Genomic DNA, 20,523 nt, shown 5'->3' with positions numbered 1-20,523 from the left:
CTGAGCTCCGCCAGCTCTGCAGGACAGAGGACTCTAACTTGTGCCTCTCCACTGACGCATCCCAGCGGGGCATCTCTTGCTGCCCAGGCTCAGCCCAGCTGTCACAGGCCGGCCAAGGTGTCAGCAGCCACCCGGCTGGTCCCCTGCGCCTAGAGGTGTGAGGGGTAATGAGGCCCCATAATTAAGGTTCCTGGCGACGCAGCCTGGAGATTTATAGACAGGCTTTGTCAATAAGCGTGCTCTGGCTGCGGAGCCAGGGAGACATCGATAAGTGCTCCTTACGGCTTCTCCCCCTCCCTGCCCTGCCCACCCCCCCAACCCTCTCCCGGGCCTGTCAGGCCGCCTGTTCGCAGTGCCTATGTACACAGGCTTCGCTCAATTAATTTGCACTTGTTGGCACCATCTGTTCTTTTCCTGTGTCCTTATCAGGCATGTGTGGGTCCTGCACCCTTCTCAGCTGTGCTCCAGAGCAGGGACGAGGCACCCGCCCTCAGACTGGGGCTCCTCAGGGTGGGGCACTGTCTCCCCCCTCAGGCTAGGACTCCTGAGGTTGTGGCCAAGGCTTCCTCTTCCTTCATCTTCCTTGCACACCCCTTTCTCCTCACCCGGGGGAGCTATGCTCGGGCTGAGACCCTGGGAGAATGCCTGCAAGCTTGATCCCCCTGGGCAGGACTTTGAACTCCAGAGAAAGCCCCCAGACCCCAGTCAAGCCATCTCCGGGCAGGCTGGCTGCCCCTCAGGCCTGAGAGCCAAGGGCTCTGGTTCTGTTCCCGGCTTTGGCTCCTAGAGCTTGAGGTTGGGAAGGTGCCTATTCCGAGAACAGTGGCATCACTGAGTCACAGGGTTGGAGGAGGCTCTTGAGTAGGGTGGGTCTGGAGGTCTAGACTTGGGCAGTCCCCAGAGCAGGGTTGGCATGGCCTGTGGCCCCAGGATGCCAGGCAGATGGCCCACCTGGACAACTGAGAAAAGGCAGCATCCTAACAATGCCTGCCCTTGGCCATCTCCTTGTCCCAAGGCTCTTGGCAGCCGGCATCCCAACCCTGCTCCTCTCAGAGCTACCCTAGCCTCCAGAGGGTCTCAGCACCTTCCAGCTCTGCTGGACTGTGCCTCCAGTCCTTGGCACTGATTTTCCAGATGGCCTGGCTTTCCCAACCCTGGGGGGTTGATTGTCAAGCTGGCTGTGCCATGACCGTGCTGTGGGGTGCTGCACAACCTCTCGCCATTGCTGGGCTCTGGGGGCCACACGCTGGGCATGTTCGCAAGGAAACCAGGCCTTATCCTGGGAGTTATCTTTGGAAATTCATAGTCAGTGTCTAGCTCCAGCCCAGCCCACCTCCGTTGACCATAACCTGTTCCACGACTGGGCCCTAGCCTGGCATTCAATGCCTCTGCAGCCACACCAGCTTCATCTCCCATCACCCGTCTTTGCTGTCTGTCTACACTTCCCCCAGGTGCCAGGCTGCTTCTAACCGTCATGACTTTGCCCCTGCCAGAGGCACCATCTGGTACCCAAATGGGGCTACTAGAGAGTGTGTGTGTTGCCTGGAGGGCCCCCAGCACCCTTGGCCTGGGTTGGGGGAAAGGTGGCCCTCACGGTCCCCCATAAATGGAGGTGCCCCCCATTGCTCTGGCTGCCCACCCATAGAGTCATGGAAGCCTCAGGCAGACGGGAGACTCATTAGGACCACACGCAGCACGCTACTGGGGAGGCACCCAAGGTGGGGATTTACCCAGCTCCCTGCCCACCACCCCCAGTCGGCCCCTGCCCTGGGCCCATCCCAGGAACCCAGGAGGCCTCTACCACAGATGGCTCCAAGTATCCTGCCCGGGCCCCCGTGGGGGGTGGGGAGGCAGTGACTGGGATTTGCCAGGGCTGGTGGGAGTGGTGGGGATTTGGCTCAGGCCTGCCAAAGTGTTTCAGGCTCGCTGGCAGCGTCTCTGCCAGAAAATGGTCTTAGAAATGGGGACTCAGGCTCGCCAGGCACATGCTGGGCCTCCAGGTACCGGCATCTCAGGCCACACACGGCCCACGTGCAGGGACCCAGAACCCTGGGTGCCCATCCTTGGCTGGAGCAGAGGCTCACAGCTAGGCTGGGTGCAGAGAAATCCAACAGTATCGCAGAAACGTTATGGACCATCTCAGTCCTGGTGTCTTCTCCCCTCCCATGTACCAGCTCTCTTCGAGAAAGAACTGTGTTCAGAACAGCCTCGAAATGTAGGCACCAGGCCTAGACTCTCCGTGTTGGGGGGAGCACTGTGGCCAATGGGGACCGATGGTTGTGTGCCCTGCCCTGAGTTCTCAGCAGCCTTAGTGAGGTAGCAGAAAGGCCAGTTGCGGACAGGAGGGCCAGCCAGGGGCTCTGAGCAGGGAGTGAAGAGTGTGGACTCATGAACCAGCTTCTCCTGCTGAGGCAAGTGCCCTGCCCCCTTCCTGCCTCACTCTCCTCCCCTGTAGAATGGGCCCAGTGGCGGCTGCCTCGTTGAATTACGGGAGGCATGAATTTAGATGGATCTGTGTAACATATCTAGAACAGCGCCTGCCCAAGGCCAGCTCTTGTGTCACTAGCTGACTGATGCAGGCTCTAGAAAGTCAGAAAAGGAAGCCCTCATTCCTTCTAGCGGATGAGAGTGAGAAAAGCTTTTGTCTGGAGGTGGCTCTGAAGAAAGATCTGCAGAGACAGGGTGAGGGCGCCCCTGTTCTGTCCATGGCGGAACTGCACCACCTCTGCTCTTCACCCCCACCCGGAGCTGGGATCACAATGGACCTTGACCGCCAAGTGGGATGAACAAAACCCCCCTCTAATGCACCACCAGGAGCCTCTGTGCTCCCCTCTTCCTGCTCCCCACCCAATCTAAGGCCTGCCCTGCTTCCTGGACCCCATGGAAGGTGGTCCCCCACCCCACAAAGAGCCCCAATCTTGACATAGCAGCTGTCTGCTGTGTCTCACTATGGGGGGGCCTCCTTATCACCCATTTTATAGAAGTGTAGATCGGGCAGGTCCCCATGGGATTTCAAGGGGCAGACTCAACCCTTCCAGAATGGTATCCCCTCCCTCTCAGCACCCCCAGTCCACTGATAGACCCCCAGAGGGGTCTGGGGGCCCCTCCTGCCTCCCACCAGAGCAGGGCTGGAAGACGCCCATGTCTGGGTCCTGGCTGAGCACGGCCAATGCTTCCACGTGGTACATTATTGATGGTGCTTCTAATTGTGCGTTTCCCAAAGTCTACAGGCCTTTGATGAAAAATTCATGGCACGCCCGAGGATGGGAGCAGATTCAATCGATTGGCAGCTCAGCGGGTGCAGGAGCGCTGGGCCCCTCTCAGTGAGGGGGTAGCTGTGCAGGCAGGTGGGGAGGGGGCATCCGTGTGGCACCGCCTTGATTGCTGGCTTCGGGCCCCAGGTCTTGGGATGGGAGGGGCATGTCTGGCAGAATACAATAGCCTCTCTCCCTGGGGCAAGATCAGGGAAGCATAGGCAAGCGTAGGCACCCATCGGGGATGTCATCTGGGTGGCTGGAGCCATCCAGAGAGGATGGCCAATCCTCGGTTTTCATTTTGGAGGACGATCGACCCTCAAGAGCCCTCAGGAGTCACACAGAGGTGGGAGTGACATTCCCAGAGCCATTCATGCCCTGGGTACTCTGCTTGGAGCTTTACACCCACAAGCTCTTCAAACTTCCCACAGCTCTAGGACACAGGGGAGGTCAGGCTTTCCATCTTACAGACCATGAAACTGGCTCAGAGAGGTTCGGGACCGCCCTGACCAACATCACACAGATAATGAGGAGCCGAGTGGTGACTGGAACCCGGCACTGATGGGAACCTGGCACTCGGGGCCCCCTGTCTTTCTCCTGCTCCTGGCTGGCTCTGGTCTGAGCCGCAAAGCAGCTCAGGGCTTATCATGTCTGATTCTCCTGCCCTGTCCCTATTATATAGAGGAAGACACCCCATCAAGAACAAAGATCTCTCCAGGATCTCCGAGTGAATTAAGTGAAAATGGAGGCCTGCCCGTGAGAAGAGTAAGGGCCCCCCGTGCCACTAACCGAAACCAGAGGCCCCCCACACATGCAGAGTCCTGAGCTAACACCCAGCAGCCAGAGCTAGGGGGCTCCTTAGACCAGGGTGGAAACTTGGAAACAGGTCAAGCTGTCTGTTCTGGACTGTTCAATCAGGGGTGATGATTGTGCCACTGGTGAGGCCCCAGAAAACCCTGGCATTCACTCATCTGTTCATTAAGGAGGTGAAGAGAGCCCCAGGTCTGTGCAGGCACTTAGCCGGGTGTAGCGGGGGTGCCTTGGGGGGCTTTGGGGCTAGGCTGGCCTGAGACAGACAGTCTGGACCCAATACAGTGGGGGAAAAGCCAGCCAGGCCCCTCCACGCCCTCAGAGGGGGTCTCTGCACCCCGGGCCAAGGGTGGCTAAGACAGATGGCTGCCTTAGTGACCAGGGCCGTTTCTAGGTGGCGGGCTGCTCTGTTTGGGTTTGTTTTCCCTTTGCTTCCCAGTGAGTTCCTTTTAAAAACATCCACCCATGTCTCCACTGAACTAAAGGGAAAGGAATTTGTCCAGACCATCAGGAAAGCAGAGATGAGAAGGCCCCGGGGGGCAGGCGTGGGGCCCTAGGCTCTGCTGTCCAGCTGCGAGAGGAGCCCAGCCTGGGTTGTGGAGGGGAGATTGCTGAGGGGGTGGGGCTGGAGGAGCAGAGAGAGGGGAGACAGACAAGGGGGAAGAAGGGGGAGACAGAGGTGTAGCTACAGGGTGGGCTGGGGCAGAGGGTTGCTGACATGGGGGCTGGGGGAGACAGAAGGCCAGAGCCCTTGGGGCCTTGCCCTTTCCTGGGTTCCCAGCCCCCCAGCCCGCCCAGGCCTTGCCATCTCCTTGCAGTTCTGTGGCCAAGGAATGAGCCTAGCCTGACGCCAGGCTCCCCACCCAGATGCTCCCCACCCTGGAACAAAGGGAAAGTGGCCCCTCGAGTCTGTCTGCTCCAGCTCAGGGCTGGGCTCAGTCACCAGGCAGGGACTTGTTGTAGCAACGGTCCCAAGGGACCTATCCCAGGGAACAGGACAACCAGCAAGAAAGATGGGGGAGCCAGAGTCTCCATCCCCTCCAGTCCCCAAGGCTGCCCCAGGCCCACCAGAGGGCTGCTCTGTAAGTCTGCCTTCATACCCACAGGTTCCGGGAGGAGGGGTTGGCTCACCTCGCAGGCAGGTGTGCTGGGGTGTGTTGTCTGGCAACCGGCAGAAGCGATCCCGGAAGATCTGGCCCGCAGGCAATGGCCCCCACAGGCCCATGGCCACAGGAATCTTCCACAGGGCACACAGCCTCAGCCCCGACCACCTGAGCCCACACCCAGGAACCCAGAAAGGGAAGAGAGGAGAGCCTTAAGGTGGCCATTGTCTTCTGCGAACCCAGGCCCTGGCTCTGGCCTCTTTGAGGACAAGCCCGACATCCTAGAAAGTGCCTGGGCCTGGGCTAGCTCAGGTCAGTCAGGCAGAGAAGTCTTGTGGGTTGGGCACAGCTTAAAAGGGCTGTGAAGGAGTATGGGTGAGGGAGATAGCGGCATGGGAGAGGAAGTGGATAAGCCCCTGGCCAGGGGCCCTGGGTCAGTGACAACACCTTCTCATTTGGACCCCAGTCACCAAAGCATTTGCTCGTCCTCTATGGCAAGAAGTGGTGGCAACCACCCCCTCAGCTGGGACCATCACCCCAGCTTGCAGATGAGAAGGCCCAGAGTGGGCAAGGGCCTTGTGGGCAGCTGTGGGCAGAGGCTGGATTAGAACCCAGGATCCTAGACTGTAGCCAGGACTCGCCCCCGCCGCACCCACAAGGGACGTTCAAGGGCAGCAAAGCTCTAACCAGAGAGGATTATGGCAAGAGGTGACCGGTGGGGTCAGAGGTTCTTTATGGAAGAATAAGCAGAGGCCAGAATCGGGGTCTAGCCCCTCACCAGCCCCCTGAGCACCTGTCCCTGTACTTCCTTGGGCTGGAAGCAAGGGCCAGCCCCACGCTGAGTCCAGGAGAGGCAGGACTCTGAGCCATAGACCAGAGGAGGAGTGATCCTTGGCTGGCCATGGTGTGGTACAGGCGGTCTTCTTGGAGGAGGGCCCAGGATAGAGCCTTGAAGGTGGGGCAGGCTTCTGGGAAGCTTGGGAGCTGGGGAATGGGAATAGAAAGACTGAGCATCCTCCCAGAAGCCCCTCCCCCAGGCCAGCCCCACCCCCACCCCCATTGTCTGGACCCAGCCCAATTAGCCCCCCTGGCTCCTGTGGGGGCCAATTAGGCTGGGGCTGGGGTCAGCACTGGCCAAGGCTTCGCCACCCCTCCCCACCCCTCCGAGCTTCACTATGCTAAGCACAAAAGGCACCGGCTCTGAGGCAACAGAAAGGAAAATAAAGAACAGAAGGAAGAGAAAATGCACTCCTTTTGTTTCTTTGCTGTAACCTTGAGCTGAACAAAGAAGCGACTGCCTCCCCCTTAGGAACCTGTTTTAAACAGTGATTTGCACAGAGTTGCTTGTGGTTTGGAGATTCAGCCGAGATTCAAGGGGAATGGGGAGCAGGGATCTGGGGTGAGCTGGGCACTGGCTCTAGGACCTTCTGTAGCTCTGGACTGCCCTCGATCCAGAGGCAAAGCTCCCCCCCCACCACCCCCGCCTCAACCTCCTGAGTGGTAGCAGGTGAAGTGGTCCTCCTGACTCCCACAGGCGACCCCCCACCCTGCACCCTTGCACCATCGAACCTTGCCTTCTGCCAAGCCCCACCCACCCATCTGGTGCAGCCTGGAGTCCAGCCCAGAGTCCAGCCCCTCCCACTTGGCCATGACCTTGCTGCCTGACCTCGGGTGGGCCAGCCCCAGCCTCATATGCTCTCCAGCCAGTGGGGCTCTCAGACCTCCCTGACCTTCCCTCTGGTGGTGATGAGGTTCCAGAAAGAATGAGGGAAAGGAAGAGCCTGTTCTGGTGGCCACAGGGTTCTGTAGTCACACTGCTGTCTCACTTGTCCCACACCTACTCTGCTGAGTGGCCAGTGGCCAACGTCTGAGAGGTCATAGATTTAGAGGCATGACCCTGGGTGTACTTGTGCGTGAGGGGCTATTTGGTCAGCATGAGCCTGAGCTCTGGGAGAGAGCCATCCTCTTTCAGCAGGTGCTTAAAAAAAAACCCTCTCCCCCAACCCTTCAGGCCTTGCCTTCTGGCCGCAGCCCCCTGGAACTGGACCCTTGCTCAGAGCTCTGATCTCGGGGAACTGGGAAAGGCCAGCAACAATCCACACAGGCTGAGTGTATCTATTTTCTTTTAAAGAAATGAGGTTAATTCCCATTAAAGGTACTGGGTAGGTAAGATTGGCCAAAGTGGCCTCTCACTTCCTGAGGGGACCTGTAGGAGGAGCTCTGTCCATCAGAGGACGGCAGATCTGGCTGGAGCAGTGTCCTTGGCCACCAGTCCTTGGGGACCTGCCTGGCCCTCCTTCCCCATCTTGCGGCAGCCACCAGAGTCTACAGAGAGGAGGGGAGGCCCTTCTGTGCTGCCAGGGTCCCCCAGGACCAAGAGGGAGAGCGTGTTGCTGGTCTCTGGTAGGAAGAGGAATCCCAGTCTAGTGGAAGAGGATCAGGAACGGCTTCTTGGCAGAGGTCACAAGGCTTTAGAGACGGAGAGTGGCCCAGGAAGGCTGGCCCATGATCAGAGTGGCCATGGCCAATTCCTGAAGGGAGTCTAATTTTGCTGGGACAGATGGCCTTAAAAATTCAGACCTGGCAGTTTATCACAAGGGCATGTGGGAGCCATTGAAGGGCTCCAGAGGCGGGAGAGAAGCTGCCATTTACCTATTGTCACATGCCAAACCACCCCAAACATCGTGACTTAAAATGATCATTTTTCTTGTATTGTTCTCTCTCTGTTCTTTGCATCAGGAGCCAGGCCGAGGCATGGTAGAGAGGGCTGGTCTCCATCCATGCGCCTGGGTCTTCAGCTGGCATGGAAGGGCAGGGACTGGAGCCTTGGGGCGGGCTGGGGGGTAGCGGGGAGGGGACGGGGTTTGGAAGAGGCTCCGCCCACAGCAGCAGCTGGGGCTTCCTTACAGCGTGGGGGCCTCAGGACGTTCTCCCCTGAGGGGACAACAAATGTCCCCGGAGGGAGGAGCAGCTGCAAGAAGTCCCAGAACTTCACAGTGCTGCCTTTGGGGTTCTCTAAGACCCATCCAGTTACAAGGGGAGGGTGTGGACGGCACCTCTCACTGACAGGAGGAACACAGCACTTTTAGCCTCTTTCATCTACTGGGAAGGTTGTGTTTTGAGGAAACACAAAGAAAACCCAAAGAAGCAGAGAACTAGGAGGCCTGCCTGTAGGAGGAGCTCAGACCAGTTCACCAGGAGCAATCGGAAGGGGAATGCCACCAAGAGGTGCCCCTTCTGAGCAGAGGAAATCCCATGGGTGGGAATAGAAGCATGACATTATTGGTTGGTTTCATCATTGGCAGAGGGGTGTCCTGAGGGGGTAATACTGGCCCCTCTCAGGCCATTACAGAGGTGCAGCGACATCAGGAAATGGGCCTTGCCAGGTGAGGAGTGGGTATTGGGAATCTTTATCTCTCCGACTCAGAAAAGCAGCCCGGGTGGGCCCTAAGAGCACCTCACACGCTTGAAGGTGATCAGACGGGCCTGGGTGATGTGTACAACTCCCTTTGCCCAGTAGACACCTAGCCAAGGACAAGTAGCCCCAGTCCCTGGCTAAAGGAGAGGGTCAAGGGCAGAGTGGCATCTTACCCAGTCCCCTGGAAGGCCGTAGCTCGAATTCCCCACCCCAGGCTTGGCTCTCCAAGCCTGTAGGATGGCCCTTCAATGGTGTTCAGCAAGACCCAAGTCAGACTGAAGCACAGGCCCTATGGGTGGGGCAACCTCGAAAAACCACCCAGCCTTGCCCCCTGTGGGTCTCAGTTTCTTCTTCAGGAAGTAGGAGTGAAAATGCCTCTGCTGAAGGCTCATTGTTTAAATCAGAGGAAAAGTATGGAAAGGGCCTGCCCACTGGTAGGCATTCAACAGGTAGAGCTCTGGTTATTAAGCTCCATGACCTCCACAGGCCCTGACTGGGCCTAATGTCCTTAACGTGGCTTCTGAGGTAGATAGAAGCATCCTGTCTGATTTGCAAAGATTTAGTTGGTGCGTGTGTGTGTGTGCATGTGTGTGTTTGGTACAGTTTCTAAACTACATCCAGGTCCAGTGAGATTTGGGATTTGCTGTGTTACCTTGAGCAAGTCACTGTACTTCCTGGCCCCCATGGGTGATTTTTGGCAGAGGTCACCCATCAGAACCTCAGAATGGGAGTTCACAGACAGCTGTAGGAAGATGGGCAGGACCTTTTGGAGGAAGGACAAGTGTGCAGTAAGACCACACCCTGTGCTTCTCTCCCACCCCTACCTCCTCCTCCCCCCATTCCCCTGCCCAGAGAGCTCTGGGGCCTGCTCCCACCAGCCTTACTCCTGATACAGACAGAAGGCAGAGCATCTGTGGGCGGCGGCTGCCCTCTGCCGGCTACAAAGGCAAACCACAAGACAGGAGCCTGGGCCTGCCTGCAACGGGTCCCTGGGGCCTGGCGACCCAGAGGTGAGATGGCTGCCCAGGGAAGGGCAAAGCGGGGAAGGGTGGGTGCCAGGCCCAGCAAACCCACCGCCTTGGTTCAGGCTCACCCCCCACCCTCTGCACGCATCCTACCCACTGCAGAGTCCTACCACCCACACTGCCTCTGATCCAACACCTGTCTATACTGCCCCCCCCAACCTCCGGCTTCTTCCTTCCCCTTGGAGAGTGAAGCCCCTCCCTGCTCCCCACCCCCACTCCTCACCCCCCCATTCCACCCCACCCCCACCGGCTACAGCCGTTTCCCCCAATACAACACCCTCCCATCTCCTCATTCTCCCAAAACTCCTTTCTCTGTCCAACCCCTCACCTCTCCCCATCTCTCTGTCCCTTCTCAACCTCACTGTCCCCATCACCCAGTTCTGGCATTGGAGCACTGGCCAGGGGAACCAGGGGTCACCTCCTCAAGGCCACACCCAGAGGCTCCCTCTGCAGATCAGAAGCTGTTGAGCCTTCTTACTTTTTTTTTTTTTAAGATTTTATTTATTCATTTGACAGAGAGAGAGAGATCACAAGTTGGCAGAGAGGCAGGCAGAGAGAGAGAGGGAAGCAGGCTCCTCACTGAGCAGGGAGCCCGATGCAGGGCTGGATCCCAGGACCCTGAGGTCATGACCTGAGCCGAAGGCAGAGGCTTAACCTACTGAGATTTTTTAAAAAATTTATTTGAGGGACGCCTGGGTGGCTCAGTTGGTTGAGCAGCTGCCTTCGGCTCAGGTCATGATCCCAGCGTCCTGGGATTGAGTCCCACATCGGGCTCCTTGCTCCACGGGGAGTCTGCTTCTCCCTCTGACTCTGCCTTCCACTCTGTCTGCCTGTGCTCAATCTCCTTCTGAAAAATAAATAAAATCTTTAAAAAAAAAATTTATTTGACAGAGAGAGAGCCCTAGTAGGCAGAGCCGTAGGCAGAGGGAGAGGGGAAGCAGACTCCCTGCTGAGCAGAGAGCCCAATGTGGGGCTCAATCCCAGGACCCTGAGATCATGTCCTGAGCCGAAGGCAGAGGCTTAACTGACCAAGCCATTCAGGCACCCTCCCCCTTATCATCTTTTTTCGAAAACCTTGTAAATTGTGAAATGCAACCCACGTGGGTCACACTTAATGTTAAAAAAACAAAAAAAAAACAAAATAAAATTCTTAGAAAGCGAATGCCCCTGCTACCACTAGCCAGGTCAGAGACTAGAACATTGCTGGCACCAGAAGCCCCTCGTACCCCTCCTCCCCTAGACATGACCACATCGGTGGTGGCTCATTGTCTGGCTTTGCTGCTTTATCCTGTCACCACCTAAGTGTGCCTCCCCGGGCCCTGCGTCCTAACAGCTCGACCTCTCTCTAAAGGGCATCACAGCATGTATGTGTGTCTATCTGCCTGTGGTTCTCTTGTGGCCCTTTGAGTGTGAGCTGCATCTGGAAGGTTGCTCCAGGCTGTGGCTCCTCTTTTTCGGGACTGTGTGCTGTTCCCGTGTCCCTCAGCTCTGTCCCAGAGGGCCTCAGTGGCTCGCCACGGCTTGAACGCTCTGAGGAGGTGATTTTTACGCTGTACCCAGGTCTCTAGGTTATTTGCAGTCAGCAAGCGAAGAGTCCTTCCTTACCCAACATACTGTGACCCAAAGAGCCTCCTCTCTGAAGCTCCCTGGCCTTGGCTTTGCCAACTGCTCCTGCCCCTCTGTCCCCCACCTTTCAGGCACTTGCCCTGAACTTGAACCTGAGCACCCCCCTCCCCTCTCACCTTCATCCTGGAGCCCCCTTCCTCATTCTACACTTAGCTAACTCTGGAAAATCTCCTTCCAAGGCCTCCCTTAGACCTCCATGGGCTGCTCTCCCCACCCAGTCTCCAACCAAGATGCTCCCCAAGTTTGACCACCATCAACTGCCTGTGACTACCCCTCACCCCACATGCCTCACGCTTCCCCAAGCCAGCACCTCCTCTCCCCCACTGGGGGCATGAGTCTCTTCACTGTCCCCCAAGGCAGCAGATGATGACTTCTCCCCCTCCACCCTTTCTTCCTCCTCCCCTTCCACCCCTTCTTCCTCCTCCCCCTCCACCCCTTCTTCCTCCTCCCTCCTGCAGCTCTGCCCTCATCTCTGTGCCCAACTGCCTCTGCTAGCTCAGGTCCCATCCCTTGTTGCCTGGCTCACAGCACCTAGCCTGCATGCTCCTGGGAAACCAGGGGGTATTTCTCACACACGCATGTGCGCGAGCACACACACACCCCTGCCTTGCAGTTTATGCCCTTCAGTGACCTTCCAGGACAAGTCCAAACCCCTGAGATGAACCTTCAAGATCCTCTTCTGTTCGCCTTGCCCCCTCTCCAGCCACACCCCTACACTCTCCTCCCTGTCCCCTGCTTGTCAGAAATCCCCCTGCTCTGTTCCTCATTGCACACTCACCTCCCTGCCTTTGTCACAGTGTCTCCCCTGCCCAGAGAACCCCCACCCCTACCCCCAGGTAACACCTACCCATCCATCCTCAAGAGTCAGCTGGGATTATTACCTCCTCCAGGAAGCCTTCCCGGGCCCCCAGCCTGGGTTAAGAGCCTCCTCTGAGCTCCCCTGTGTCACAGGCACTTCCTGTCATCTCCTCTGTGTAGATGGGAAACCACGGCAGCAGGGAGGGACAGTGGGGGCTCCTCTGTGCTCCTCTGCCCCAGTGTGGAACAGACATGGCGCACAGCGGAGCTCAGCAAGTGTTGGCTGCCTCCGTGTTTATCAAGCTGTTACTTTCTAACTGCGTCTCTGTGACTTTGGGCATTTAGACAATGAGGATCTAGAAGCATTTCTGGTCAACATAGTTGTTCGGGGCTCCAGATGTATTGAACACCTCCACTTGGGTGAGATAACCTCGGGTTCCCCTGTAAGAACTTCTTGAGGGGGAGGGGTGCGGTAAGCTTTCCCTCTTCGGGCTCTTGGGAAAGATCACCACCCTTTCTTTTTAATTAATGATAAGGAGCTTGAGGAGGGGCTGGGCCTCAGTTTCTCAGATAATCACACCTCCTGTGCCTGGTCCCCAGCACTATTGTAGGAATGATTTTTTTTAAAGCACTTAGAAGGCGGGACGGGGACGGAACTTAGTATCAACCTCTGTGCCAGGCCCCAGCCCCCCTCACACCCACTCATCCCCTGTGTTCCCTTGTGTTCGGGCTATTTTCACACTCCTGAGATGAAGACCCTGAGGCTTAGAGCGCACTGCCACTCTCACAGGCGGGGCAAAGGGACTGTTTGACTCTGGGGTGACCTGATGCTTCTCACCTCCACAGACTCTGAGAGCCAGGGTCCTGTGAGGGATCAGGGGGTGGGGGGCGGGGTACAGTGGGCACTCAGGAGAGTCGGTGTCCCCAGAAGAGGTGATAGCCCAGAGAGGACACAGGGAAGAGGCTGGCATCCTTTCCACCACCTCCAGAACAGGCTGGGAACTGGGCAGGAAGGAGGGAGGAGGCAGAGAGGCAGAATTCCGATGGGAATCTGGGGCATGATGTCCTGCGTGTTCTCAAGGCTGGGCTGTGACGCAGAGCATGACCCTGAGTGGAGAGCCTCACCCAGGCTGTGGGGAGAGGTCAAGGCAACCAGTCCGCAGGCCACAGCTCCCCAGCCCAGCCTCCCTGCCCAAGGTCACTGCTCAGCTGTGTAAGCTGAGGAGGGAGGGTAGGTTGATGGGCACACACCCCTCTGTGTCCCCTGGATGGGGACACTAGCCAGGGCAGAGACTGAGGGAGGTAAGCCAGGATCCTCCCTCCTCCAGGGAAGACCTCACCCCAGACAGCAGCCAGGCGCCGGTGGTCTATAGAGCTAATCTGCAAGGGGCAAAGTCCCAAAGGACTCATAACCCTCCCTCCAGAAGGGGCCACCTGGCTGAGGCTGGGACACCCCACTTCACCAGCAGTCATGTTCTCTCTCTACCTCTTTATCCCTTGCTGTGAGACTCAGCTCTTTCCATGTGTTGAAGGGGGCTAGAAAGAGAGCCTCGTTCACCCCCAGGACCCCAGGACTATTCAGAGTTCAAGAACAATGGGATCTTAGAGAGAGTGGGGCCCTGGATGAGAGGAGGGGGGCCGTCCCCTGCTCCAGCCCCACTCCCTCCACACCCATGTGCGAACGTGCACACACGCATGCATCCCCCATACACACACGCACCGTGGACTGTAAAAGAGCCAGGGTCAGGTGTGGGAATGAAGGTTCTCGGCACAGTGCTCAGCATGGGTGCAGGTGTGAAGGGGGATATGAGACAGTGTGCTGGAGGGGCAGGGTGGCTCTCATGCCTGTGGGAGCCTTGTCGCCAGGCCTCTGAGTCGACACAGAGCTGGGAGGAAGCTGGTGCAAACCTCAGGAGCTCACTTGGAACCACGGTCGGCCGGTGGTGAAGATCTCAGCCCTCTGCCCCACCTCCCCACTCCAAAACACAGACTGCTGTGCCCAGGGCTCGGGTGCCCAGCAGAGCACTTCCCTGCCCGGGGTCTTGCCCCCCTCCCCCTCCCTTAGGCAGGGTGCATCAGAAGCTGAGGAGTCAGCACTGGGATCAGGCAAGCGCATTTGAATCTGCAGTCTTTGCACCGTCCTGGGCCAGCTGTTGTGGGGGGACAGTGAGAGGAGACCATATGCCCACCTCTCCTGATGCAGGGAGACCTGGGCACATCTGGCTCTGTGTACGGCAGATAGGGGAACCCTTTTTTCTACCTCCAACCTGAGACAGCCTTGACCTCGGGGATAAAGGGCAGACTGTGGCCTTGGGACATCAGGTAGACCCTGGCTACTCCCTGATCAGTGCTACTCAAATTCTATAGATCAGTTGAGCTCCAAATCGAGTAGGAATCATTCTTTCTTCTTCTCTCTGGATTAAGCCCCAGCCTTCCTCAGTCAAGGAGGTGTAAGGAGCACAGTTTTGCAAGTAGAATTGGGTTCCAGTGCTAGATCCACATTTACAAGCCAGCTGACCTTGGACACGCCCCCGAAGCCATCAGAGTCCCACAGGATCTTCCTAGGCTTTGTATGGGTCCCTGACAAGGATCAGTGGGCATGCCTGCTGGTCCTCAGAGCGCCCTGCCCAGGGCAGAGCAGACTCTGCCAGGCCCTCCACGAGAGGACTGGAAAGGACCTCATAGCAGGAAGAGGCTGCCATGAGGGCCTGGGAGCAGCCCTCCACCCCCACCCCGGGAGCACCCAAAACTCAGGGCTGAGAAGAACCCAGCATTATTGAGAGTTGGCAGGGTCCCCAGAGGAGAGCCATGGTGTGGAGGCTTCGGGGACTTAAACAGACTTGAGACAGAATTCATTTATTTTTAAATTCATCAAATATTTTTAACTCTTATGTGACGCACACATGTTCAGACGAATGCACAAAACGTAACTATGTTTGTTGCAGTGATGTGTGTCAGCCCCATGTGTTTCACAGGTCAAGACATGCGGCACCGTGGGCACCCCAAAACTCCCCCGCACCTCCCAGTCACTCCCCACAGGTCCCCGCATAGAACTCACACCCTGACTTAACTCCAGTGCTTCAGTTTGCCTGGTTTTTTTGTTTTGCTTTGTTTTTTAAAGATTATGCTCATTATCTCAGAAAGAGAGAGAAAGAGAGAGAGCATGTGTGCAAGAGAGAGCAGGAGCAGGGGTGGGAAGGACAAAGAGAGAGAAAGAGGGAGAAGCAGACTCCCCTTGGAGCAGGGATCCAATGGGGGGGGGGGCGCTCAATCCAAGGACCCTAGGATCAGGCCTGAGCCAAAGGCAGACGCTTAACCAACAGGTGCCCCACGTTTGCCAGTTTTGAGCCAAATCTCTATGGAATCATAGGAGAGGTACTTCGTGTCCAACTTTTCTCTTGCTTGAAGTTATTGTGTAAGAGCTTCCTCTCTGTGGTTTCATGTCAATGGCACTCATTAATTTTTACTGCTGCCTACATCCCGTTATATACATATGTCTCCGTTCGACTGTGATGGGCATACGTGTGATTTCCGTTTGGGATTAATACAAATAATGCTGCTGGGAATGTTCCCACACCTGCTTCTTGATGCGTGGATTGCCCGTGTTGGTGCTGGATACACACCCAGGCATGTAAACTGCAGGATTGTTGGCTACATTCAACCTGAATAGTGTCCAGGAGGCAGGGGTGATGGTGGCCCTTTAGGTTTCCCCAGCAGTGAAGAAGAGTTCCACATGTTCCACACTCTCACCCACATTTGACACAGTTGGGATTGTTTTGTTCTGTTTTTGTCATTGCAGTGGGTGTATAGTAGTATCTCACTGTGGCTTTAAATGACTAATGAGTATGGGCATCAATTCACATGCTTATTGACTTATTCTGTTGGTGCCTGTTCAAATCTCTTGTCCATCATGCTCTTCAGTGGTCTTTTTCTTGCTTCTTCATAGGAGTTATTTTTGTATCTGAATATGAGCCTATTGTCCATCGTGCGTGTTGTAAATATCTCCTACTGGTCTTGCCCAATCACTCCCTTAATAATGTGTTTTCATGAATAGAGGTTCTTAAGTTAAATGGACCACATTTATCAATCCTTTCCATTTTGGCTTGTGCTTTTTTGTGTCCTGTTGTTCAAAAGCTTTCCCTCCCCAAAGTTCTTAATGATAGTCTTATTTTTGCCTTTTAGAAGCTTTACTGTTTTACCTTTTACACTTAGATCTCCATCTATCTGGAATTTATTGTTGTTTATGATATGTGATGGCAGTCGACTCTTCCCTTTCCCAAATAGATATCAAACAGACAAAGCACAATTTACTACAATCGCAGTCTTATCCCAACAGTCCTTGAATGCCATCCTTGTCATGAACTAAGAGTCCATATACACATGGGTCTATTTCAAGGCTCTCTATTCTGCTTCTTTGGCCTGCTTATCAATCTTTGTACTGATATTACCCTGTCTTAATTACTGTAACTTTATCATAAGTCTTGATAACTGATAAAGTCAGTCTTCCCAACTGTTCCTCTTCAAAAATATTTTAGCTATACTTGCCTCTTTTATTTCTCACCCATTTATGAATCAGTGTGTCTATTTCTAAACACACACACACATACACACGAGTTATGATTTTGATTGTAAGTGCATTAAATCTATAAATCAATTTTGGGAAGAACTAATTCTTTAAATATTGCGTCTTTCAATCCATGAACATGGTATGTCCCTTAATGTATTTAGATTAAAATTATTTTATATTAGATGAATAATATATGGATATATTCTTATTAGAAATATAAAATCAGGGCACCTGGGTGGCTCAGTCAGTTAAGTGCCCAACTCTTGGTTTCAGCTCAGGTCATGATCTCAGGGTCTTGAGATCAAGTCCCTTGTTGGATTCCACACTGAGTGTGAAGTGTGCTTAAGATTCTCTCTCTCCCTCTCCCTCTGCCCCTCCACACACCCCCTAAATTTGTACACTCTCTCCCTCTCTTTCTAAAGTATGTAATTTTGTATATTATATTAAAAATATACATAAAATATGCTTTTCCCTTCCCAAACAGAGCAATAGCCAATATTCTTATATACCTGCTTGCATGCCCATGCATGAGCATGTGCACACACACACACATTTTGGATGGGATCATATCAATGTGCTGCATGCTTTTTTAAAATGTAACAATATTGTGCAGACATCTTTCTGCCTATAGCAAGAGACCAAGTGTAATCCCAGCAGAAGTCTATGGACTGAATGCACTGAGCTTCCTGGAACACTACTCTCACATGTGTGTGTGCTCCTCTAGGAGATTTACTCCTACAAGCAAAGAAACCCATTCTGAGGCTGCTGTAATTATACAGAGCTAACATAATCAAAGCTGGAACGGGGCTGGGGAAGAGGAAGAGGGGCGAATTTCCTTTTCCAAAATAACACGTGCTTCCTCTTGGCAGTCTCCTGGGCCTCCCACACCCGTGTTAGGCTCGTGACTGCCGTGGATGGAATCTACACGGCCCAGCAGAGGGGTGGCCACCGAGGCAACCCTGTGCTTCACCTGTCAGAAGGATCTAAGGCTCAGAAAGCTGGAAGGGCCTGTCTGGGCTCAGTGAGTCAGTGGTCACACTAGGCTTCTGACCAAGGCCTGACTGCAAGGCCGTGTGTGTGTGTGTGTGTGTGTGTGTGTGTGTGTGTGTGTGTTTGCAGTCTCTAGGCCAAGTCTCTTAGTTAATGGTGCTGCCCGAGGACACCAGATGGGTAGATCTAGAGACGCCAAAGGCTGGAACCCAACTGGGGCAGATGCTGGAGAGATGGACCCCACACTGGCACCTGTTAGAGGGAGTCTGGCCAGAAGGCTAGACAGTGGCAGGTGACAAGTGTTGTCTGATGAGTCCCTGCTGTCTGGAAACCCTTCTCCAACCAGCCAGTGGCCCCATGCAGCAGGTTGGAGCCAGTGGCCTAAAGCCAGGCCACATTCCCAGTCAGCAGGGGGCCCAGGTGGGAGTTGGGGGTCAGTGCTCTGCTTCCTGGAAACTTGGGGGCCTGGCTCAGGCGAGGAGCCCCCCTACTCCCACATGCCAGGCCTCCAAAGCCTCCGGAGGGACACCGATCACCAGGGCTTAGCAAACTGCCTGCCTCATTTCCCTTCTCCCACCTCCTCCCGGCTAGCAGCCCTCCTGGCCTCCCATTTTGGGTGCCTCTTTTATATTTATATTTAAGAAATTCCCTTTTTAAAACTTTTTATAGATAACAGTAGGAACCTTCTTATTAAAAAACAAATGCCATTCAGGTAACCCATTCATCTCCTACGCATACAGGACAGACATGAATTTTTTTTACCAAACTGAGATTACACCGATCTCCCTTTTCAGGAAGCTCCTCCTACCATTTCTCAACACACTGTGCAGTTCCTGTGTCGGGGGCATCTGGAGGGATTGCACAATGCTTAAGAACCCAGACTCCAGCGCCAGATGGCCTGAGTCTCAGACCCTCTCTCTGCCACTCATTAGTTTTGTGACTGAGTGGGTTACACGCCTCTCTGGGCCTTGGTTTCCCCATCAGTGCAGTGGGGACGCTGGGTGTGGGGACTCAGTGAGGGAGGGCCTAACCTGAACACACTCAGCACTCAGTGTGCTCCAGATATGACGGCAGTTCTTACTTCTAACCAGAGCTCAGCAGCCTGGTTGCATCTCATACCCTAGATTTTGTAGCTGAATCCCAACCCTGACCTCGAGTCTTTATCTGGGTCTCCTGGGCCTGCCCCATGTCTCTTCCTGTCCCCCAGGTTGGTAGCAGTGTTGGGGCCTGGACTCAACCCCCAAGCAGCATTCCCGGGGAGTTCTAAAGGTTCTTCTTTGTGCTCTCAGTCACATGAGTAAGGACAGGGATTAGAGAAAAGGAAGAAGGAGAAGTCAGAGAAGTGGCTCGGAGTTAGCCAGGGCCTGGAACCCTGGCCCTGGGTCCTTTTGAGTCTCTGCCACTCAGGGGCTCCCTCACCGGGGGGTGCGAGCCCCAGGTCCTTCCTCGTTGGCATCACAAGGAGAGACACGGGCCTTGGGAGAGACCATTGGCATGACTGCTCTCCTGTGGCCAGGACGGGCGGAGGCCAAGTCATAACCACACCCTAAGGAGTTCCTAAGACTCAAGGGCACAGCGTGGGGTTCGCTGAATTCCAAGAGGGGTGCAGACATGGAGTGGGGGCCCCAGTGGGGCTGGGGACCTGCTCCTGAGCTCTAGCACCCACAGGAGTTGAACAACTACCGGAGGGCCATGCAGAAGATGGCAGAGGACATCCTGTCACTGCGGAAACACGCCAGCATGCTGGAGGCCGAGAACCGCATGCTGAGGAGCCAGCTGACCCAGGAGGGAGGAGAGGAGGAGCCAGACAACGGCAACAAAGCCCAGAAGCTGGATGAGGGTATATGGGTCCCTGAGAGCATCCGGGTACCTACCTGAGCCCAGGCTCTGGATTGAACGCCAGGGTGGTGGGGAGATTTTCCAGCTATGCCTGCTCCTGGACACCAGTGGGGGTCTTCTCCGGGATGGGAAGTGGAGATTCCAGTCCTGTCTCGAGTCCCAGGACTGAGTGAAGCCTGCCCCCGGCCCCCCACTCTGCTGAGCTGGGAGATGCCTCCTCCCTGAGCCGGTCCTCCCCCCACCGCGCCCCCAACAGTGTCCATGAAGCAGAAACTGCTGCTGAGTGAGTTGGAGCTGAAGAAACTGAGGGACAGAGTGCAGCATTTGCAGAATGAGCTGATTCGAGTGAGCTGGGGCTGGGGGGCAGGGGAGAGGGCAGGGGGAGAAGAGGGGAAGGGAACCGGGGGGTGTCCAGAGATGTGTCTGGGAGCAGAAAGGAGAGAGGCTTGGAGGGAAGGCGGCATGGCAATGGAAGACTCAGCAGAGGGGTCTTCCCTCCCCCTCCCCTCCCCCACCATCAGAAGAATGATCGAGAGAAGGAGCTGCTCCTCCTGCACCAGGCTCAGCAGCCACAGGCGGTGCTGCTGAAGCGGTACCAGGACAAGTTGCAGAAGACGAAGGCGCTGGAGGAGACCGTGCGGCACCAGGAGAAGGCAGGTGCCACGGGGGACTGGGCGCCTGGGGCCAGCCCCCAATGGCAAGACACCCCCCAGGCCAGCCCAGCCGTTGTGCTCTGCCCTCCAGGTGATCGAGAAGATGGAGCGGGTACTGGAGGACCAGCTGCGGGACAGGAAGGAGCCCCTGCTCAACAGACTGCCGGGAAAGCCCACCATGGGTGAGTCTGCTCCCCAGCTTGTCCCAGCCCTGGGAGCATGGCCTTCCAGAAAAATCAGCTTCAGGAACAGAACTGGGGCCAAGGATGCTATCCCCCTACTGAAGCAGGCAGTGTGGGGCTCCCAAAGTTCCCCTGGGCTCCCTTCTCCTGCCAAGAAACCCCTTGTGACATGTGGGGACAGTGTGTGAGCCAGGCTAGAAAGATAGCAGGTCCTGCTCAGACCCACAGACGGGAATGAGCAGAAAGCCCCAACGAAGA

General features: G+C 55.7%; 1 protein-coding gene across 2 annotated transcripts in view; it reads left to right on the top strand.

Annotated features, from left to right (window-relative positions):
* CCDC33 (coiled-coil domain containing 33) overlaps window positions 1-20,523 on the top strand; it is an 84,931-nt gene that overhangs the window by 61,255 nt on the left and 3,153 nt on the right. For both annotated transcript variants that reach the window (XM_059180411.1, XM_059180410.1), the window contains exons 12-15: window positions 19,260-19,431; window positions 19,687-19,775; window positions 19,952-20,083; window positions 20,175-20,265. In XM_059180411.1, the coding sequence (XP_059036394.1) occupies window positions 19,260-19,431; window positions 19,687-19,775; window positions 19,952-20,083; window positions 20,175-20,265 (484 nt within the window). The remainder of the gene's footprint in view (window positions 1-19,259; window positions 19,432-19,686; window positions 19,776-19,951; window positions 20,084-20,174; window positions 20,266-20,523) is intronic.

This window comes from Mustela lutreola, chromosome 7, assembly GCF_030435805.1.
Source record: "Mustela lutreola isolate mMusLut2 chromosome 7, mMusLut2.pri, whole genome shotgun sequence".
Lineage (NCBI taxonomy): Eukaryota > Metazoa > Chordata > Mammalia > Carnivora > Mustelidae > Mustela > Mustela lutreola.
The sequence above is the reverse complement of the archived record's forward strand: the minus strand, read 5'-3'. Positions and strand labels throughout refer to the sequence as shown.